The sequence below is a fragment of the Tiliqua scincoides genome, chromosome 1, assembly GCF_035046505.1.
Source record: "Tiliqua scincoides isolate rTilSci1 chromosome 1, rTilSci1.hap2, whole genome shotgun sequence".
Taxonomy (NCBI): Eukaryota; Metazoa; Chordata; class Lepidosauria; order Squamata; family Scincidae; genus Tiliqua; species Tiliqua scincoides.
The window spans coordinates 271999738-272022932 of NC_089821.1; the positions used below are offsets into that span (position 1 = coordinate 271999738).

Below are 23195 nucleotides of genomic sequence, written 5' to 3' on the forward strand. Positions count from 1 at the left end.
CCTGCTATGCATGGAGCTCTCTCCCAGAATTCTGTTTCCCCAAACCTCTCTTTAACCCACCCTGTCCTTGAAACCTGTGGCTGAACTCGTAAGCCCTCACCCCCAACCAAACTAAAGCCTAACAAAGCCTAGTTCTCATGAGCAGCAAATGAGCTGGTGAATCTCATGTCCCAACGTTTGAGCAAAAATATCCCTGAATGTCAAAAATGAGTTCTCACAGTGCAATCCTAGGATTGCACTGGGCTCGTGCAAGTCCCTTGTGCTGGCCCAGTATTGTTGCAAACATGCTGTAAGGTATGTTTCTGCTGACTTGTGAGTTGGCAGGGCCAGTGCACAGACGTGCGTCGGCCTGCGAAGGCCAAGTTCTGCCTCCGCACTGATGTGGAGAGGTAAGTTTGCAGTGGCCTCCCTAAGTTGGCACAGAAGTTTGGGGAAGGTGAAACTAGAGTGTTCCAGATTGGGAAGCGAGCAGGTAGCGGGCAGGCCCATGGGCAGGCTGGGTTCGGGAGGGAGGTGGTGCTAAGATCCCGCACTTTGGCTAGATCCTATCCCCCTGTGATGTCCATGGCGGGCGGAGACCCCGTCCCTTGGTGTGCAACCGAGCGTGGGGGGCTTACCCTGTCGATGAGAGTTGGTCAGCAGTGGAAAGAAGGATGGGAGGCAGACACAGCTGTTTTGCACAGACGGTTTACTCACATCAAACTCTTGACATTCATGGGGCCTGTTACGTCACAGGCCCCATTGCCTTACACAGACTCATGGCATCGGCGCACAATAGGCTCATTCCCCGTTCCTTCTCGACCCCTTGAGGTTTCAGGCAGAGCTCTCCGGCTGGTGCCTGTCGGCCAGGGGTATGGGTTCCCAAGGGCTGCACTGCTGTTGTCTGGGGTCAGCTTAGCTGTCTTTAGGAGGGCCCCCTGTACCTCCGGGCTTGCCCCTCGATCAGCTGGCCTCCAATGGAGGTAGTTGGTACCAGGTCCTTGGTTCTGCAACCTCGCCTCTCCAGCTCTCACCCCCAGGGCCCGGGTGGGCCTAGGATCAGGGAGTTCCCAGCCCCCAGCCCCTCTCTCCAGGGCCAAGGTAAGCAAAGTTCCCTTCGGGGATTAGGTCTTCTCAATAAGGCCAGGTTGGCTACCCCCTCTGGCCTTCCCTTCAACCCTGCTCCCAACTGGAGAGGAGTGACCTCTCTCTAGGCTGTCCAGCCTCCTTATGAAGCCAGCCTTGGGCTGGGCCAGCCCCACCCCTTCTGCCCACGTGGTTGCTGGCTGCTCCCAGGAGGCACTAGGTCCTACTCCCAGGAGGTGTCTTGCCTGGGACCCGAGTCCTGACAGTTCTTAGGTTTTACTCCTGAGGAGGCCCCTACCCCTGAGGAGATCCCTGCTCCTGGGGAATTCCTGGCCGCCTGGGCTGGGCCTAGGTGACACCCCCCTCCTGGGCTACCTGGCCTTGCGCCGAGCCATTCAGTTCTGCACCACCTCTTTAGATTGCACAGATCCCAGCAGCCCAGTTTAGGTTGCTGCTGCTTGATGTGAGGCAAGAGGAAGTGATTCCCCTTGCCCTGGGTTGCGCTGCAACCAGCCCCAACCTTGCGCTGGATACAGCGCAGGCCAGCTGGCCTGCTTGTTCCAGCACAGGTTAGGCTTGGGCTGCCTGAGACGTTTGTCTAGTCAGAATTCTTCTAACATCTAGTTTTCAGTGTGTAAGTGTGTTGGTTGGTTAGTTGGTTGTTTTGTATGAAGCAGCATTCAATCAGGTAATGCCCCACTTGGAGAGTCCTAAGTGGTGCTATTTAGATACTGGTTTTGCATCTCATTTGTGAGCTCTCACAACTCTGTATAGCTTTTTCCTGTATTTTTATTCCCTATTTCCTTTCCTTTCTCTCCCTTTGTGGTCTCCCCTACTATCATAATCTAGATCAGGGGTGCCCAAACTCCGGCCCTGGGGCCACTTGTGGCCCTTGAGGCCTCTCAATGCGGCCCTCAGGGAGCCCACAGTCTCCAATGAGACTCTGGCCCACCGGAGATTTGCTGGAGCCCACACTGGCTTGATGCAATTGCTCTCAGCGTAAGGGCGACTGTTTGACCACTCGTGTGAGCTGTGAGAAGAGGGCTCCCTCCACTGCTTGTTGTTTCACATCTGTGATGCAGTAGCAGCAGCAAAGGAAAGGCCAGCCTTGCTTTGTGCAAGGACTTTTATAGGCCTTGAGCTATTGCAAGACCTTTATTCATTCATATAACTTCATCTTTAATGTATTCATTTATGTAAACTTATGTAAATTTATTCAAATTTTAAATGTAAATTAATTCTTCCCCCGGCCCCCGACACCGTGTCAGAGAGATGATGTGGCCCTCCTGCCAAAAACTTTGGACACCCCTGATCTAGATTGTAAGCTTCTGGAGGCAGGGATTCTTTTTTGCTGCTCTTTTTCAAACACCATGTACCTTGATCTTGTTATAAAAAATAAAGGAACAAAACGAATGACAAGAATCAGGTACAAAACCTCTAGGATGTGGCATTGGGGCAGCAAGTCAAGCAGCTATTGATGTGGTTAATGAAATCACAGTGAAACAGCTGCACCATGCAAGACCTTGCATTAGTCAGAAGCAGGCAGAGAAAGAGTGTAGGGGAGCAGTAGCACTTACAGTCCTAACTATGTAATGGGTGCCATGAGCTTACCTTGCACTCTGGCACTCATATTTTAATGGTACATCAGTGCAAACACATCACAGGCTGCTATCTAGCAATAGGATGCTGACTAGCTTTCAAAGGTTCAGCAGTAGGATAAAGCTACCAATTTATATTTCAGAGCTGCTCAGGCTGTTAAAAGGCAGGCTGTATGTATGCAGAATATGGCACAAAAGTCAAATTTCTGAGATTTCTCCACTTCCATTATGATTTGTTTAAAGCAATTTTCTAGATCTCATGGCTGCAAAGGGATGCTTGAAATCTCTTGGGCCATGCCAGCTGAAATATCAGAAGCCAGAGGAGTAGCAGAATAAGGTTTCCAGAAGCTAGGAAAATAGGGTTTCAGTATCTAGCGTAAGCTTCTTGTTTGAGACTGCCAGGCATGGAGTCTTCTGTGTCACATCTAGTTTGGCATATAGTAGCAACCTTTTAGAGAAAGTGACTTGAATATTTCACAGTACGGAGGTCTGGCAAAATGATTCAAAGTGTGACCAAGCTTCAGTGACAAAAACCTTAATTAATTTTATTTGTATACCATCCTTCCCCATTTCAAGGTGTGTTGGTGAACGGCCCAAGTTTATTTCCTGTGCTTTATTACTTAGCAGGAGTCTGAATCCAGATTCCTTTGTCCAGACCCACCACTTTTCATACAACATTAACCAGGTTGTTATGAAATGTTACTCTGAATGGAGTTGCACCTACTGGTATACCTAACTTGGCACTCTCTGCTCCCTGATTGGCCTGTTTATCAGTCCCCAAGCCATATGCACTTCTTTGGTAAAATAAACACCTGGCAATTGGCGCAGCAGTCTTTTCAATGCTCCCCAAGCTGCATAGATTTAAGTAGAACTTTGAAGGAGAACCTACAGGCCACTAAACTGATGTCATTCAGTTGAATACAGTATTGTGCTAAATATTCTCCAGTAAACTTTTTCAATGCGAAAGTGTGGGCTAGCCCTGGCGTTTACCTTTTTCATACATTTCACAGAATCAAAAATGTCTATGAACTGTGCCCCCCCCCCCCCCACACACACACAGAGAGTTCAGGACTAGTTTAATCAATTCAGAGCTCAATCAGTTCAGTTGTGGATTGGCCAAGTCTCTACAGTTGTGACCTGTTTAGTTTCTGCAAGACAAAGGAACGTTTTGTCAATTTGCACTCTCAAGCAAATGGTCTATTCCCCTGCTGTATTCTTTCCTGAACACCCAGAATTCTTATCCTCTCTTTTCCATAAGCCACTGCACTCCTGCTTTCCACACCTCCATGAGCATCCATAATAATCTGTATTTGCTCCTTTGCTCATCAACCAATATTTATTTGTAGCATTTATGCAGAAGAGCATATACCAGTGCTCATAAACTGCACTGGTTGCCCTCCAGGATTAGTGTAGCACTCTCTCTTAGCAGCTAGCTAGGCTAGCTTCCATGTTATCCTCTATGATCTGAAAACACTGTGCATCTAAAGAGCTTAGAAAGAAGCCTGCCTTGTCTTCTAAGCAAAGTTTTATGTGCTAAAAACTGAAATCTGGAAGTCCATCTGTCTATATTCAGTATTTTTTGTGGGGGGAGGGGTACTGAATATCACTAGCCCTAATAAAGGATTGTTACCTGTATAAAGGATGTTACCAAGAACAAGCATTCGCATATAATATAACCCATACTTTTAGTAATACAGTCTAAAATGGCTTTAGTAGAGAATCTTCTTGAAGAAGGAGCAGTGTATCAGCTTGGCCAGTAAAATTTTATTTATACATGCCTGAATTTTTCTTTGGCTCTATATACCTAAATGTTTTATATCACCTTCAATTCAGCAATCACCTCCTAGCAGAAAAATGTCATGTTGCAGAAGTGGCATAAAGTGTGTACTGTAGTGATTACCAGAAAGGTGGGACTATGGTTATCGTTTCAGATACATCCTGCAGTTATTGTAGTAATACTTTCCTTTAAGATAATTAATTGCTGTTTCTCTCTCCTCTCTCTATCCTTGTTGTTTTTCTTCTCTTCCTCCTCCTTTTGCCCATGTCTTCCTCCCCTGCATCTCCTTTTTTCTCCTTTCTTCTTTTCTTGCTCCTCTGATTGGCTCTCCACCTCCTTACTTCTCTGTGTAATGTAGGAGTGGGGTGCCTATCAGAGGAGCTGCAGGAGCAGTCTCGCGGTGTGGGAGTCCTAAGAGAAGTGCTCCCACACCACGGGGCAATTTGGTCAGTGGAGGGGCTGTCCCGGACAATCCAGGAAAATTGTAAGCCATATAGTCTTCTACTTAGGAAATGTGAGCTTTGGATAGTGCCATGGATGAGAAAAGATTTATGCACCAAATATGAATTGATTTAACTGAGCAGGCTAGAATTTCAATGGTACTTCTGTTGTCTACAATTGTCTCTTGTCATTAATAATTAGGGCATTGCAGGGGTCTGCATTTTGCCTTTTACTAACACCTTATGCATATCTTGTGTTTGCAAAATCTGTCTGTTTGACTTGCATGGATGAGTTAATAACCCCTATTTTACCTATTGCAGCAGTGACCTTAAAAAAGTTGTATACCTAAAGCAAATGTCTCTCACTCTCCTTTTCTGACTAATCACACTCACATAGTGTGTCTAGTCTTTTGGTTTAGTGTACCTGAAGTCAAGTCCATTGTACAAATTATTGCCAACCCTCCCTCCTTCTCTCCATACCTTTGTGTAGTTTTTACTCAGGGCCACTGTGCCAAGGAGCAATGTATTATGGAGAGGCAAGATTTCCACTGCCTGTCTTACTTGTGGAACACATGCCTCAGATTGGCCACCCATGTACTATTCTGTCTCATGAAACAGGCCTGGTATTTCACTTTTTAGTCGTCATTATCTGGTATTCATAGTTGTCCGATGTCATTTGCAACCCTGTTCTGCTCTATTAAAACAAGAGGGCTGTCTTTCAGAAGTTATTTATGCTATTGCTAGAGGTACCAAATAGCAAACTATGTCCTCCCGTGGCCTCCTATGTGATCTCTCTTGACTTGCTAATTGGATATGTTCATTACATTGGAATTTCATCTTTCCTACAAGGAACTTGGAGCAGCATGCACAGTCTCCCATGCATTTACTGGTCAGGCCCTGACATGCTTGGTTTCAGAGATTGATGAAGCACTTTCAGATTGTTCCCTGTGTCCAAATTTGCTTTAAATTTTAAAGTAAAATTTATTTAATGCTGTGTATTAAAGGCACGTCGGAGGCAGGGAAGGGCATTTAGAATCTCCAAAATCTGTTGTATATCACATCAAATAGTACAGTTGATGGCTTGGTTCAAACATGAGTCTCCTTGTAGAGAGGGCCAATACCAGGCAAAATGTGAAAAACATTTTGTGTACACTGGGTGAAATATGTATATGATGCATTTGTGTTTTGCCTGAAATGTGTGGTTCTTTTCTTGTTTCCAAAAATCATGGTATGATCACATGGACTGGGGGAAATTATGTGTACAGTTCTATGCATACTTGCCAGGCTCACACAAGATGTCATTTGCATATAATCAGGCATGCGCTCATATAATCAGGCAAGGCTATCTCCAGCCTGCATGGTGAGAACCTAAATTTTGCAGCAAAGCCAATGTGAAATTTACTTCAAAATGTGTTAGGGCTAGTGGGCATGTAACACCAAGCCATGATTGGTATCACATGAGTGAACCTCAGGCTCAAATGCCCTCTTCCTCCCTCTACCTTCCTTCATTTACTCTGATTCCTTACACTCTGCAAACTGTAGATTGTCCTTGCATCTAAACTGGGCAAATAATGTTTAGCTCAAATCATAGTTTTTCTGCAAAGCAGATTCCAAAGCTACAGTTTGTTCATGATTTCCAGTTTTGGTTTGTAGGCAAAATGTGACTTGCACAAACCATTGTTTGCTCAGTTCAGTTATAATGGCAAACCATGGCTTGCTGCAAGCCAAGAAGTCAGGGAAAGAACCAGATTATGTGGTGACTGAAGGAAACACGCCAGCCCAAGGCTCAATTGTATAACACCACAGTTTGATGTCACATTTGAACTTACCCTTAGTGTGATCTTGGGGATGTGGGAAGTGACTGCACACTGCAAATAATTTAGGGTCATTTCAACAATATCCATACGGTGAGGTAACAATGCCCTTGGAAGAGCATAACTATGCACATCACTGTTCAAGTAGGAAACAATCATCTTGGCTTATGCAGGCCCCTTCGTCACTGATCTACCAGGCCAGGACCTGTAGCAAACCTCTGGTAGCTTAAGAATAAAGGTCCTGTAAATCCTCTTCAGCTGTGATTATAGTTTGAATTAATCTGCTTTTCTGCTTGTTCATGTTTGTAAGCTGACGCACAGTGACATGTGATTGCAATGAGTGGCTTTGATATTTAACATTGTTCAGGAATGGCTTTGATCAGCATACTTTTATTCCACTGTAACTTTTTTTCTTTATTTCCTGTTAAGAGTTAGTCAGGAGTCAATGTGTGTCAAAAATGCACAGTGTGCAGGCAAAACTCTGGATAGTCCTTGCAGTATTTAATTGAATGTTGCAAAAGCATGAGTTCCTTCTTCATTGGACACATTTCTGAAGTCTACACTTCTGTTTCTTTTGTCACAAAACTTTCCATTTCTCAGTTGTCTTAGTGAAACAAGTTCCTAAGGATCCAGTTGCTTTGGCCTTCTTTCTTTCATCTTCTTTGAACAACCTGAGAGCTGGTATGGCATAGTAGACTGAGAGACTGAGCTATAGCCTGGTCTGAATTTTGCCTCTGCCATGATCACCCTTAGGCAAGCTGCTCTCTCTCAGCTTCCTGCTCCCCAACTGCAACATGGGGATAATAATACTTAGGGCGCAATCTTAACCAACTTTCCAGCACTAGCAAAGCTGTGCCAGTGGGGCATGTGCTGCATCCTGCAGTTGGAGGGCAGTCATGGAGGCCTCTTCAAGGTAAGAGAATGTTTGTTCCCTTACCTTGGAGTTGCATTGCCCTTATGTCAGTGCTGGAAAATTGGCTTTCCAGCACTGACATAAGGGCTATGCAGCTCTAAGGTAAGGGAACTCTTACTTCTCTTACTTTGAGGAGGCCTCTGTGAGTGACATCCAACTGCAGGATGCAGAACATGTCCCATTGGCACTGCTGTGCTAGTGCTGGAAAACACTGACATAAGGGGTTAGGATGGTGACCTTACTTTATGAGACAGTCATAAGGATTGCATCACTAATACATGTGAAGCACTTTACACCTTGGAAAAGCACAATATAAGTGCTAAGTAGTATTATTAATAAATTCATCTTCACCCAGCCTTCTCTCTCAAAGCAGAGCATTCTCTTTGCCTTAAACTCCCCAGCCCAGTCAAATTACTGATTACAGGGATTTCTGTGACCATTTTAAGATTTTTTTCCCCCTTCAAAAACAGCAGTGGAAAGGGCTCATCCAGATGGATGCCCCACAGAGAAGGGTTTACCGTTAGTCCCCATGCCAGGTCCATACAGCCATATGTATACAGAATGACCGTTTGCATAGGACTTGAGTTCTTTCCTTCTTAGAATAGTTTTTTTTAACAAGTCCACCCTACCAGGTTCATCTTGTGACAATACTATCCCTTCGTTGCCAGTGTCCACTTATATTTTCACATATTATAGCTATCTGTCACCTCACTGCTGCTGTTCAAATTTACAGGCATTCACAAATTACAGGCTACAAGGTGTGAGAGCCCCTTTAGTCTGCAGTGGAGTTTGCATTATCATAAGGGCATAACTGTACAGACAGGGAGCTAAATGAGTGTACAGGTCCTCTGAAGTTCATACTGCACCGGTCTTCAACCTGCATATCAGACAGGTGCAACAACAATACCAGCATAGTTGGTGTGCTAGAAGATGTTCACCTTCCTGCCACTATATACCAGAAACAGCAAGCACAGCTTAGATGAAAATAAGCTAGTGAGAGTTCATCAGTCACAAAGGTAATCTATATAAAAAGTAAATCATATGACAAAACTTTACCACTTCAGACTGCAGGTGAGGTGCAGGCTGCACAGATGAATGTTCCCTCTATGTATAAATCTTAATGTCACAGAGAAAGGTTTAAGGATTAATGCTGGGGTGTGTGTGTTGGAACATTCAGGTGCACTTTCCCCTCTTATTCCCTACCATTTGAAATAGTACAATCCTGGTTCTACTGTGTATACACTAGGCCTAAAACTTGGGCAATCAAAAAACTGGATGTTTTATTCAAAAATCCCAGACAGAATCTGCTGCTATTATCATCTGCAACATATTAAATCTGATTTATAAAATATTTGAGAGTGCTGATATTTTGCTTTGAAATCCATACTTGCCATTCCAGGCACACTCACACTTTCTTGCTATATGGCTGGAAAGAAATTGTTAATACTTGTATTATGTTTTAACTTGCTTTCCTTTGGAGGCAGGGAATTGTCAAGTAAGTATAAGCCACATCCACAGGAAAAAAAAGAGCACAGGTTTCTGTGAATGTACAGTTCAGGTTATTATGGGTAACTACATTCTCTTAGCAGATGTGCAAATTTCACATCCTTAGCATTTTCTTTTTACAAACTGAACTCGTTTTAATTACAAACTTCTTTCCATCAAATTTACTAGGAGTGTTACATGACTTGTGATGTGGCATCTCTTTTACATTTCTCATTCATTTAAGGTGCTAACAAACTGCCAAAGGCACATGTGTGTGTGTGTACTGTATATATATAAATATATACATGTATATATATGTATATGTATATATGGATATTCAGAGTATTTGTGCATACCATGTATAGACAAGTATAAAATATATTTGTGTGTGTGTTTATACATTTTCAAATTATATCCTGTGTTTTTTATCCAATTTGGCCATGTCATAGTAAACAGTGTTCTCTTGGCATGAAGACAAATGTAACATTCTTAACAGTAGTTGCAGTGGATTTTTCATCAACAGTGTGAACCCAGCTGCAGAACCTATGCTGCATGCATACATGCCTTTCACAGTGAAGACTGAGCAAATGTGCTGTAAAGCACGTTTGCAGCCCTCAACACCAGCCCAGCTGGGCTACCTCCAGTGGATCACCGGTGCTTCTCCACTTGGTGTTTTGCGCAAACCGTGGGGTGGGGGGAGGGTGGGGAGGAGGTGTGGCGGGAGGATGCCATTCACAGTCCCGGCACAATGGGCAGCTTAGGATTGGGCTGTCAATCAGCTCTCAGGCTTGTCCCTTCTTTTATTATTCAAGTAGGCTGGCAAAATTGCATTTATGCATTTATGGATCCATTCTTCTTCAACCCTGCTTCCTTACAGATATAGATATATCCACAAGCATTTTAGAAACAATTGCAAAAGTGATCTTGGGATTTTGGAGATGTTTTGGTGCTCAAGAACACTGGTTAGCGATTTCCCAAAACAGTGGAAAGCTGCAAAGCCATTTTCACTTCCCATAGTTTGCTTCAGTATGGGAAAATGTATGTATGTGTTTGATGCAGCAGAGGCATATTTAAAGTACTTCCACCAAAGTTAAAATGTTACATTTGTCATCACTTTTGCTTCCTTCACAAATTCTGCCTTGCTTTCCCCATATATTTTAGCAGACATTCTTAGGAGTAGAAATGTGAAAATGAGTTCATTTCCAAACACTAAAACAGAAAGAAGAGACTAGTGCAAGTAAAACATTATTTTCTAAATTGCTGGTTCGAAGGCTTTCTAAAATTAACAAGCCCAGATTTGATTGTTTTATCTCAAAGGCTGTTACCCTGATCCAGACAAGCATATGAACCATAGAAGACTTCACTTGTTCTTGGCCATGCATTTCCAACAAATGCTTGGGACTGAATCTCAGAAGACCTGCTCAGCTGCCATCAGTTCTCAAACAAAGTGAAAACAGGGAGATGCTAGTGCCCTGAGTTGTAACATTTCTCTTCCCTCCCTTGTCCTCCTCTATATGTCCTCCTCCTATGAAAGGATTGCTGTCACCATTGTGGCAGCATCCTTGAGTAGTGACCAGAACACTGACGGGGGGACGGACGACAGACAACCAGACCAGGAAAGCCAATGACACAAGCCGTGAAGGAAGCTCTGGACCAAGGCCCCAACACTATACCTGTGCCTATCAGCCAAGAATCCCCTGAGTCAGAGAGACCTCAGCTGGAATTTCTAGAGACATCACCACCTGAGCCAGATTTCTCCAGTGGATTAGCTCACTCTATACTAGGAGTCCCACACTCCCCACTTCCCTCTTGCCAGCAGGAGGGAATTGGTAGAGAGGCTTGCTAAACTTTGGACCAGAGGGCTGTCCCTTTTAAGTCATACTACCATTTTGTCAGGCTCAAGGGTAGTCTGGCCCAAGAGAAAGGAAAACTTCAGCTAAGCCCTACATTATGTTGGAGCAAGTTGCCAACTTAGAACTGTCCAGGGTACTGACAGTCTGTGACTCCAGCCCACCCTGCTACCTTTTCTGCCACCCCCTCAGGTGCCTCCTACTACTCTGTGGGCTTCAGCTTGTGCTCTGGATGGTACATTCACAGTCAGCTGAAATGATAATGAATCAGTGATACTGTGATACTGAAGCAGTAATACTGAATCCCAGTACCCCTTGTTCCTCATCTGTTTTGGATTGTGTCAATTGTGGTTTATGAAAAGCAAAAGTAGTCATTTCTCTTTGCAGTAGCTTGATTACTGTACTGACATTCATGATCATAGATGTTTCTCTCCATGAGCTAATACAGCAGCAAAACGGGTTTGGTGTGAGAAAAAGTGTTGCAATCATGTTAGTCTTGCCATACAACCCTGGAACTAGGTTTAGAAGAACAAACATTACTCTTCCCCATAGGATCCCTGTTGATGGTGGCTGGGCCACCCAGGGTGGAATGGAGTGGAAGACACATCTTGTCCTCATCACAAGTTTAGCTTTTTATTTTTCTCCCTTAGAAATTAATGATGACCATTCACTGTTTAGGAAAAATATTCTTTCATGTTCATGACTGGGGTGGGAGCTAGACTCATCTCTTTCCTCAGCGCTTAGACCAGCAGGTTTTGTCTTCCTTCAACAGTGTCCTGATGTCGGATCATTTATTTAGCCGAGATAGTCACAGTTTGCGTAGGCTAGTCATGGCTAGTTTCATGATGATGCTAGCCATTGCAGAATATTTGACTTTCCTGATCATTCCGCAAATGTTTTAATAGCTTTCCACACTGTTATCTTTCCTTGTATTTCCAATCAGAGAAACCATTTGTGGTGGAAATGACATCTTCAAACTCTGGAAGCATCATATGTGGAATCAGCCCTTAAGCATGGCTAAAAGATACTTGGTTTTTGTTTCATTTGATTGATTATACAGTATAGTTTGAATCAGAAGACAATGCAAAGTTGTCCCACAGGAGGAATCAGGCTGAGTTACCATTAGAAGTCTTATTAAATAGCTCAGTCTTGCAGAATTGCTTGCATTCCACAAGAAATTGGCAGGGGAGAGCCTTGCAGCACTTCCCTCTGGTATGTAAAAGGTATTACAGTTGTGGGAGGCTGGCCCAAGCCCCATTGGACTGGCACAAAAGATAAGCCCACACTGGCTGACAGTTGTATGTGGGGCTACCCTCAAAGACCATTTGGAAGCTGCAGTTAGTGCAGAATGCGATGGCCCCAGTGGTCACAGGGGCTGGATGATTTGATGTTGTTGTACCACTGTGGAAGAGAATGTGGTGGTAGCATGACTGCAAGCATGCAGTAATATTTTCTGATCTCCAATTTCTGCCACTAAAATGGAGCTCTAAAGTACTGCTAAGCAGGTGTGTAATAAAAATTTACTGAACTTTGTCTGGTGTGGAGTGGGTGGACAAAGACTATTTTTTTTCTCCCTTTCATAACACGAGAACTTCAATTGCCCAATGAAATAGATGGTGATAGATTCAGGACAAATAACAGAAAGTCCTTGTTTTCTTAACTTTCAGAATTTCCAGCTGCTTGATGTGGTGACCCCCACAAATTTAGATAGCTTTGAAAGGGCATTGGATGAACTTGTGGAAGAGAAGAGGTCTGCCAATGACTACTAGTCATGATGACAGTATGAAACCTCCATGTTCAGAGGTAGTATGCCACTAAGGGCGCAGTCTAGAGGTAGGATGTGCCAGTGCAAGTCCCTTGTGCCAGCCCACCACTTTCACGAAAGTGCTGTAAAGCATTTTCATGCCACTGGGAGATATGGGAGGCTGGCCCAAGCCCCATTGGGCTGGCACAAAAGATAAGCCCATGCTGGCTGAGCTAAGCTGGCCGAGGGTCTGGGGGAAGTTGTGAGGTTGAGAGGGCAGCATTTCGGGATAGAGGGAGGGCGGGAACCAGGCAGTCCCGTGATTGGGCAGCAGGTGGAGGAGCGGGGCTAGGATCTGGCGCTTATGCCAGATCCTATTCCCATTCCCAAGCAGCCCAGAGCAGCTCTGGACTGCACAGATCTGTGCCAGTTCTTTAGGTGGCACAGATCCAAGTAGACCCAATGGGGTTGCTGTGGTGTTAGCCGGGGTAAGGGGAAGGAATTCCCCTTGCCCCAGGCTGAGCCGCTTTCAGCCCCAACCCTGCCTTGGATGCGGGGAAGGCCTACTGGTCTGCCTGTTCCATGGCAGGTTAGAATTGGGCTGTAAGAACATAAGAACAGCCCCACTGGATCAGGCCATAGGCCCATTTAGTCCAGCTTCCTGTATCTCACAGCGGCCCACCAAATGCCCCAGGGAGCACACCAGATAACAAGAGACCTCATCCTGGTGCCCTCCCCTGCATCTGGCATTCTGACATAACCCATTTCTAAAATCAGGAGGTTGCGCATACACATCATGGCTTGTACCCCATAATGGATTTTTCCTCCAGAAACTTGTCCAATCCCCTTTTAAAGGCATCTAGGCTAGATGCCAGCATCACATCCTGTGGCAAGGAGTTCCACAGACCAACCACACGCTGAGTAAAGAAATATTTTCTTTTGTGTGCCCTAACCCGCCCAACACTCAATTTTAGTGGATGTCCCCTGGTTCTGGTATTATGTGAGAGTGTAAAGAGCATCTCCCTATCCACTCTGTCCATTCCCTGCATAATTTTGTATGTCTCAATCATGTCCCCCCTCAAGCGTCTCTTTTCTAGGCTGAAGAGGCCCAAACGCCGTAGCCTTTCCTCATAAGGAAGGCGCCCCAGCCCCGTAATCATCTTAGTCGCTCTCTTTTGCACCTTTTCCATTTCCACTATGTCTTTTTTGAGATGCAACGACCAGAACTGGACACAATACTCCAGGTGTGGCCTTACCATCGATTTGTACAACGGCATTATAATACTAGCTGTTTTGTTCTCAATACCCTTCCTAATGATCCCAAGCATAGAATTGGCCTTCTTCACTGCCGCCGCACATTGGGTCGACACTTTCATCGACCTGTCCACCACCACCCCAAGATCTCTCTCCTGATCTGTCACAGACAGCTCAGAACCCATCAGCCTATATCTAAAGTTTTGATTTTTTGCCCCAATGTGCATGACTTTACACTTACTTACATTGAAGCGCATCTGCCATTTTGCTGCCCATTCTGCCAGTCTGGAGAGATCCTTCTGGAGCTCCTCACAATCACTTCTGGTCTTTATCACTCGGAAAAGTTTGGTGTCGTCTGCAAACTTAGCCACTACACTGCTAAACCCTGTCTCCAGGTCATTTATGAAGCGATTGAAAAGCACTGGTCCCAGGACAGATCCTTGGGGCACACCGCTTTTCACCTCTCTCCATTGTGAAAATTGCCCATTGACACCCACTCTCTGCTTCCTGGCCTCCAACCAGTTCTCAATCCACGAGAGGACCTGTCCTCTAATTCCCTGACTGTGGAGTTTTTTCAGTAGCCTTTGGTGAGGGGCTGTGTCAAACGCCTTCTGAAAGTCCAGATATATAATGTCCACGGGTTCTCCCGCATCCACATGCCTGTTGACCTTTTCAAAGAATTCTATAAGGTTCGTGAGGCAAGACTTACCCTTACAGAAGCCATGCTGACTCTCCCTCAGCAAGGCCTGTTCGTCTATGTGTTTTGAGATCCTATCTTTGATGAGGCATTCCACCATCTTACCTGGTATGGATGTTAGGCTGACCGGCCTATAGTTTCCCGGGTCCCCCCTCTTTCCCTTTTTAAAAATAGGCGTGACATTTGCTATCCTCCAATCTTCTGGCACCATGGCCGTTTTGAGGGACAAGTTGCATACCTTAGTCAAGAGATCAGCAACTTCATTCTTCAATTCCTTAATAACCCTTGGGTGGATGCCATCAGGGCCCGGTGACTTATTGATCTTTAATTTATCAATGAGGTCTGAAACATCTTCTCTTTTAACCTCTATCTGACTTAACTCCTCGGTCAGGAGGGGCCGTTCGGGCAGCGGTATCTGCCCGAGGTCTTCTGCCGTGAAGACAGATGCAAAGAACTCATTTAATTTCTCTGCCATCTCTAAGTCTCCTTTTATCTCCCCTTTCCCTCCCTCACTATCCAGAGGGCCAACCGCTTCTCTGGCCGGTTTCCTGCTTCTAACATATTTGAAGAAGCTTTTATTATTCCCCTTAACGTTGCTGGCCATGCGTTCCTCATAGTCTCGCTTGGCCTCCAGTATCACCTTCTTACATTTCTTTTGCCACAGTTTATGTTCCTTTTTATTCTCCTCATTAGGGCAAGACTTCCATTTACGGAAGGAAGCTTCCTTGCCCTTCACAGCCTCTCTAACTTGGCTGGTTAGCCATGCGGGCACCCTCCTGGATTTAGTGGAACCCTTCTTTCTTTGCAGTATACACCTCTGCTGGGCCTCTATTACTGTTGTTTTAAGCAGCTTCCATGCACTCTGGAGAGATTGGACTCTTTTTACCCTCCCTTTCAACCTCCTTCTAACCAGCCTCCTCATTTGAGGGAAGTCCGCCCGTCGGAAGTCAAGGGTTTTTGTTAGAGATTTGCCTGGTATTCTTCCCCCAACGTGCACGTCAAAACGGATCGCAGCATGATCACTGTTCCCCAATGGCTCAGTAACGTTTACATCTCTAACCAGGTCCTGCGTACCGCACAATATTAAATCCAGAGTCACCTGTCCTCTGGTGGGCTCCGTGACTAGCTGATCTAAGCCACAGTCATTTAGCACGTCAAGAAATCCGGTTTCCTTATCGTGACCAGAACACAAATTGATTTAGTGGACCCCTTCTTTCTTTGCGGTATACACCTCTGCTGGGCCTCTATTACTGTTGTTTTAAGCAGCCTCCATGCACTCTGGAGAGATTGGACTCTTTTCACCTTCCCTTTCAACCTCCTTCTAACCAGCCTCCTCATTTGAGGGAAGTCCGCCCGTCGGAAGTCAAGGGTTTTTGTTAGAGATTTGCCTGGTATTCTTCCCCCAACGTGCACGTCAAAACGGATCGCAGCATGATCACTGTTCCCCAATGGCTCAGTAACGTTTACATCTCTAACCAGGTCCTGCGTACCGCACAATATTAAATCCAGAGTCACCTGTCCTCTGGTGGGCTCCGTGACTAGCTGATCTAAGCCACAGTCATTTAGCACGTCAAGAAATCCGGTTTCCTTATCGTGACCAGAACACAAATTGACCCAGTCAATATGAGGATAATTGAAGTCCCCCATGATTACAACCCTGTCCCTCCTTGTGACCTCCCTGATCTGTTTCCTCATTTCAAGGTCCCCATCTGATTTCTGGTCTGGAGGACGATAGCACGCCCCCAGTATTACATCGCTGCACAAGCCTGGTAATTTAACCCACAGAGATTCTACGGTGGAGTCGGACCCACCTTCAATCTCTACTTTGCTGGATTCTATCCCTTCCTTAACATAAACGGCCACCCCACCTCCAACACGCCCCTGCCTGTCCCTCCTGTAGAGTTTATAGCCCGGGATTGCAGTATCCCACTGATTCTCCACATTCCACCAGGTTTCCTTTATGCCCACTATGTCAATATTTTCCCTTGTCACCAGACATTCCAGTTCTCCCACCTTTGCTCGTAGACTTCGGGCATTCACATAAAAGCATTTATACATGGAATGCCCCAGGATGCGCTGCTTATTCGCTCCTTTGTCCCCGCATCCTCTCATTGTGCCAAACCGTCTATCACATCCCATCACCCTACCTTTCTTCTCCTACTCTGCCTTTGTCTTGTTGTTCTCTAACCTCCCCATCCTCATCCAATAGGGATGAGGAGTCCCAAACCGGATGCCCCTCGGCTCCTGTCGGCCTTCCCCCAGGGATCAGTTTAAAAGCTGCTCTGCCACCTTTTTAATGTTATGCGCCAGCAGTCTGGTTCCATTCTGGTTCAAGTGGAGCCTGTCCCTCTTGTACAGGCCCTGCTTGTCCCAAAACGTTCCCCAGTGCCTAACGAATCTAAACCCCTCCTCCCTACACCACCGTCTCATCCACGCATTGAGACCCCTGATCTCCGCCTGCCTAGCTGGCCCTGTGCGTGGAACAGGTAGCACTTCAGAGAACGCTACGTTTGAGGTCCTGGCTTTCAGCTTCCTGCCTAAAAGCCTAAATTTGGCCTCCAGGACCTCCCAGCTACACTTGCCCATGTCGTTGGTGCCGACATGCACCACAGCCGCTACCTCTCCCCCAGCACTGTCTACTAGCCTGTCTAGACAAGAAGTGATGTCCGCAACCTTCGCACCAGGCAGGCAAGTCACCATGCGGTCCTCACATCCGTCGCAAACCCCCCTCTCTATGTTTCTAATAATCGAATCCCCCACTACAAGAAGCCCCCGACCCCCCTCCCGCCGAGGAGGCTGTAAGTGTCAGTTGCTGTGGAGTAGCAGTAGGTGGGGTCTGTGGCCCTCTTAACCTGCTTATGGGCTTCCCTGAAGGATTTGGTTGGCCAGTAAAGGAAGCATAATACTGAATTAGATGAACCTTTGGTTTAATCCAGCAAACCTTTTGTTTAATCTTCTTGCATTTGTATAGAGAGAGAATTTAATGCAGCATATCTAAGACACATTCCCTGCCCTGTGCTCTTCTTATGTCACAGCACTAGAATCTAGTAAATTGTAGTCTTTTGGTGGTGCACTAGAGACTGCTTCACACATTGTATAGTCAGGTGTGCATGCAGTTGCTTTCACTTTAAATATACACCTAACATTGCCAAGTTTGAATGCAATAAATGTATTCACAAGCACTTGTATCACATAGGTACACTTCTCAGAGAGCTGTGTTGACTGAAGGGCTCTATTGAGTGTACTTGGTGGCAAACCCAGCTTTGCCTTTGCGTAATGTGTGAAATGAGGCTATTGCTATACTCTGAACTTTTCCTTTTCTGTACAGTGCACTGAAAGAGCATTTTGCAGGACTGTATGACAGACACAGGAAGCACTGATGCAGCTTCCTCTCTTTTTTTCTCCTTGTCCTTTAGGATCTTTAGTGCAAACTTTGCCCCAAGATGTCAGGGTATGAGCTTCTGAATTTGCAGACTGGTGCACTCTTTTAATTTCTGTTTTAGTTCTTGCTGGCATGCTCAAGTAGCATGGGTGTGTGTGCCACACAGGAATGACTGGTCAGTTCAAAAGAGGCTTGTGCATGAACTATAATGGCCTGACTCTGTTTCTCTGAACTGTACTAAGTTTCTCACTTGGCTTTGTTTGCTGCTTCCAAGGGGATCAAGGTAACTATTTCTGGATTGAGGTATTTTACTTACTGCTAAAAGTGAATGTGTATATCTGCTTGTGTTTGATTTGGTTTGCTTTTTTTGTTAACTTTACTATTAATTTTTATAGGCTATTATAACTAAATAAATAATGGTACAATAAATACACTAGGCAGCAACCAATTAAACACTAGGAAAAGAGTGTAGCTGAGGGGTAGAATCTGGAGAACTGCTGCCAGCCAGGGTAGATGATGCTGGAAGGATAAATGGTTAGAAGGATAAATGGTTAGGCTCTGTATGTAGCAGCTTCATATGGTTATATACTTAAGACATTAATAAGTCTCAGCTACTAATAGCCTTTGCTAAAGACAGTTGATCTGTGTGATTCCTGTGAGGCCCAATCCTATGAATACAAAGAAGTCCCCACCATGTTCAATGGAATATACTCTCGTGTAAAACATGCAGAATCATGTGCCGGGGGGACGGAGCGGGGAGGGAGGGAGGCGGGTTCGTGAAACTCTGCTCCATCGGATCCAAGGCGTTCGTGGAGGGCTCGGCGCCCTACACAAAATGCCTTTACTAAAGTGAGGTAAAGTGAGTAGCCCCATTTCGAACTAGTCCTCTTCTGAGGTGCCCCTGCGATAGCCCAGGGCATGCAGGATCCGGCGACAGCCGTTCTCTGTGCCACCGAGGCTGGGTGCCCTGGGTAGCTCAGGATTGGGCTGTAAGTTTCCATGAAGTTACTGCAGGTTTACATTGCTGTAATTTAAAAACCATATAGAGGAGTGTACAGTATTTCATTCTCCCATCATTTCTGCTGCAGATAATTTTGACAGTGGCCTACACACCCTCATCCAGGCTTGATCTAGTTCTCCCCCCCCCCCACATACACCATTCTTCAGTTAGCAAGTAGAAGGCAGTTCATTCTTTTCCTTTCACACATACTGACCTTTGTGACTCACTGTGCTTCTTTCAGGCCACCAGTAAGCCGAGCTGCTCCTCAACCTGAGAAACTGCAAAAGAATAATGTCAACAAAAAAAGGAAACTAGTTGAGGTCAGGCTTAAGACTTCATTTTCATATTCATTCTAACCTGGATAAATTCCCCACAATCTAAAGATCTTAATGCGTAACAACAATTGTGCACATGCCACCTTTGCTCCATCTTACCCTCACCCATCAATTTGAGTATATTTTTAATTATCTTGCCTGTGATTCATACAGAATTATTCATTTATACATACTATAGCAAGTACACTCATTGCATACTCATCTTCATTTTGCATGGTGTAAAAGATGGACAGTAACGTGTTTCAAAGAGCTCAGGGCAGCAGACATGTCTCTTTTTACTCACCCCTCTTATCCTCACAAGTATCCTATGAAGTAGGTTGGGCTGCAACATGTTGACTTGTGAAGGATCACCCAAAGAGCTTCATGGCTCAGTGAAGAGCTGAACCTAGTCCAACTCTCTCACCACTGCACACCACACACCCTGTTATGAATATACGTGAAACATGTATTCTCTTAGAACAGAGTAGTACTTAATACTTTTAAAATAATGTACTCAGCATGACTTCACCTAGGAGTGTGTCCATGAATGTATTTCCTCAATTCACTCATGAATGAATTAAAATACACAATGCTTTGTCTCCTCTGCAAAAATGTATACGATAGAGTCTCATGTGACTACAGGATGACTACAGTATTTGCGAGGGTTCTGTGGATGGCAAAAATTGCACTAAAACAAATCCATTTAAAAAACAATGTCCTTTTGCTCAGTTATTTAAAATCCTGCTCAGCTATTTTGCTCAGCTATTTAAAAACAGCCTTGTTGATCTTTTGTAATGCACACAGAGGCAATCGGTTTCTCTTCAGCCACTTAGAAAGTCTTCACTCTGAGGCAATGACCCCTCCCTTCCCCAGGAGCCCAGTGCAGGGAAGGAATGGAGGAGGTGATAATGACTTGCATTCTTTCATGTGCTCAGGGGAAAGGGAGAGGTCACTTGCCTGCGACTGAAGTTGTTCTAAGTGCCTGCAGAGAGAATGATTGATGGATTGTCAACCAGCTGCCCTCCCTCTGCATTAGCAAGGCTATTGTTAAATGTCTTTTTTTCCATTTAAAGGGCCCTTCTAATCGCGTTTGAGATAAAACCGTGAAAAATCTGTGGATAATTAGGTTATATCTGTATTCTACTGCATTTTTTTCTTCTAGGAGTTGGCTTTAGATCATGTTTTTGGATACCGTGGATTTGATTGTCGTAACAACCTCCATTACCTCAATGATGGTGCTGATATTATTTTCCATACTGCTGCAGCATGCATTGTGCAAAACCTTTCCACAGGTAATTCCAAGAAAAAACAACATTTTTAGACCCTACTGTAACGTTGACTTCTGTGCTAGCTGGCAGAGTTTGTTTCTACATCGGGGTCCTTTGCTTTCTGCCTTAGAATTAGAATCCTTAGAACTGCTGATGTATTGCTTTTCTAAAGTTAGCTGGATGCAGAATTAAAACAGAAGTTTCATGCAGCATCTAATATAATTAACTATCTGCACAATCCTATGCATGCCTACTCAGAAGTAAATCTGATTGTGTTTAATAGGGCTTACTCCCAGGAAAGCATGTATAGGATTGCAGCCTATATTAATTAACAATGCCTTTCTTTGTGACCAAGAATCCTCCTATATCTACTCACAAATAAGTTCCATTCAGCAAAGGTTCCTGGCAACTTCAAATGCAAGTTTATGTTTTGTTGTTTTGTTACTTTCTGTTGATCACAGATGGGAGGTTAGCAAGAAATTGCCCCTTGAATCGCTTATCTAAATTGCCCCAATATCAGTTTCTGCTTGGGAGGGGGATTGATTACTGCTTTATTATAATTTTTCCTTTTTAAAAAAAATAATGAAACTATTTCAGTACTATAAAATAGTACTATGTTGCTATTTTAAAGAGGAAAAAAATGAGGTAAAATCAGTAATAAAACCTACATACGGTTGTGCCTCAGCTTTCTCCAGGGTTCCTTTCCCAGAAAAATGTCAGACATTGTGACTGAGACTTTCAGCATCCAAACCAAGGTCTTCCTTTAGTGCTACAGTTTTGAGTGAATGATGAGAAGCCACAGAACTTGTTAGCCAATTTTTGTTGAAATAGTCAAACAGCCCAATCCTACCTAAATCTCTGTGTAAGAGCAGACATGGCTACTGCTGTATGCCACAGGGGATTTTTGGCTACCAGAGGTCTCCTTGAGGTAAGTGGTACTCCTTGGGGAAGAGCATCCCATTCAACTCCCTCCCCGCCTCCCTCCAACCCCCTGCACAGCAGTTCTCTGTGGGTCCACCAGCACAAGGGAGACCGCTCTGGTCTCCCCACCAGCGGACCTGCTATGCTTTGCACTTTGCTTATGACTGCCAGAAAGCAGCCTCCACCAATGTGACACAAGTTAACACTGGCAGGGAAGGGGGATAGGACTGAGCAGTAAAACTGTACAGCAGATTTCAACTTTGCTATATAAAGGTGGTCATTTCCCTTTCCATTATTTTCTAAAACAGAGTTACTTGAAAATGCATTGCCATTACAGTCTCTCCTCAGATACTATTCAAAAAAATGTTTGTTTCAAATTGCACAGGAAGCCAGACTTTCTACCTGGAACATACAGATGACATCCTCTGTCTGACTGTCAACCAGCACCCAAAGTACAAGAACATTGTGGCAACTAGCCAGATTGGTAGGTTCACAGTCAAGTTAAAATAAAGGGATTGTGCTTATTCTCCATTGATATGTCATAATTTGAAAATGGACAATGTTGGTCTCCCTGAAGTTTTCCTTTTTCCTACTATTCAGCTGACATCTTTGTTCTGAACTGAATTTGAGGACATCATGTCACCTGGTCCTGTCTCTTCCGACATGCAGCAACTTTCCAGGATCTCAGGCAGAGTCTCTGCTAGCCCTGTTACCTAAGAATCCTTGTTATTACTTTTCAGTGCCAGATATAAACTCTGACAAATTTTACATGCTCTGCTTATTTATTTTCTTTAATATGTTTATATATCGCTTTCCCAAATTGAAATCTGTGCAAAAAAGTTCACAATAAAAGCATCAATATAAAATCAGCAAACAAAAACAGACAAACCCAGTGGTATAAAACTATCATATCACCTAAAACTAAGAACATATGAACATAAGAAGAGCCCTACTGGATCAGGCCAAAGGCCCATCTAGTCCAGCTTCCTGTATCTCACAGTGGCCCACCAAATGCCCCAGGGAGCACACAAGACAACAGACACAATCTGCGTCCCAGTGCCTTCCCCTGTATCTGGCAATTAGAGGCAGCCTGCCTCTAAAACCAAGGGCTTGCACATACCTACTATGGCTTGTAACCCATAATGAACCGTTCCTCTAGAAATTTGTCCAATCCCCTCTTAACGGCATGTGCCATCTAAAACATGAAAGCCCAACCATCAATAAAAGCCATAGAAAAGCCATATCCACAAGAAAACGTTGTGAAATCCATTAAAAGTTAGGCAGAACCATTTTTGTTTTGTTTTTGCTGTGCTAAACTGGTCTCTCTGAAGTGTTGGTTTATTACATATAGGGAGACATCTAGGGATGTATAGGGAACAAAACTATGACACTCTCAACCTGATCCTAACCTGCACTGGCACAGACAGCACAGGTTAGGAGGCAGCTGGAGGTCTCCTCAGGGTAAGGGGATATTTTTACCCTTACCCTATCTCAAGCCCCAGCCAACCCTATGGGGCTTATTCGATCTGCACCAGCTATTTAGCTAGTGCAAATCCGGGATGCCCTGTGTAACACTGGGATGGCCAGGAAGGATGTGAGGATACTACAGAGGAGTACTGCATCTACTGATCCTGCCTTCCTCCAGGGCCCATCTGCCCCTATTCCGCCCCCAT

The 23195-nt window shown here is 44.7% G+C and overlaps 1 protein-coding gene across 2 annotated transcripts in view; it reads left to right on the plus strand.

Moving 5' to 3' along the window:
- The window catches only part of EML6 (EMAP like 6), a 184535-nt gene that overhangs the window by 144658 nt on the left and 16682 nt on the right, over positions 1-23195 (plus strand). For both annotated transcript variants that reach the window (XM_066611920.1, XM_066611921.1), the window contains exons 28-30: positions 19261-19339; positions 20496-20625; positions 21908-22006. In XM_066611920.1, the coding sequence (XP_066468017.1) occupies positions 19261-19339; positions 20496-20625; positions 21908-22006 (308 nt within the window). The remainder of the gene's footprint in view (positions 1-19260; positions 19340-20495; positions 20626-21907; positions 22007-23195) is intronic.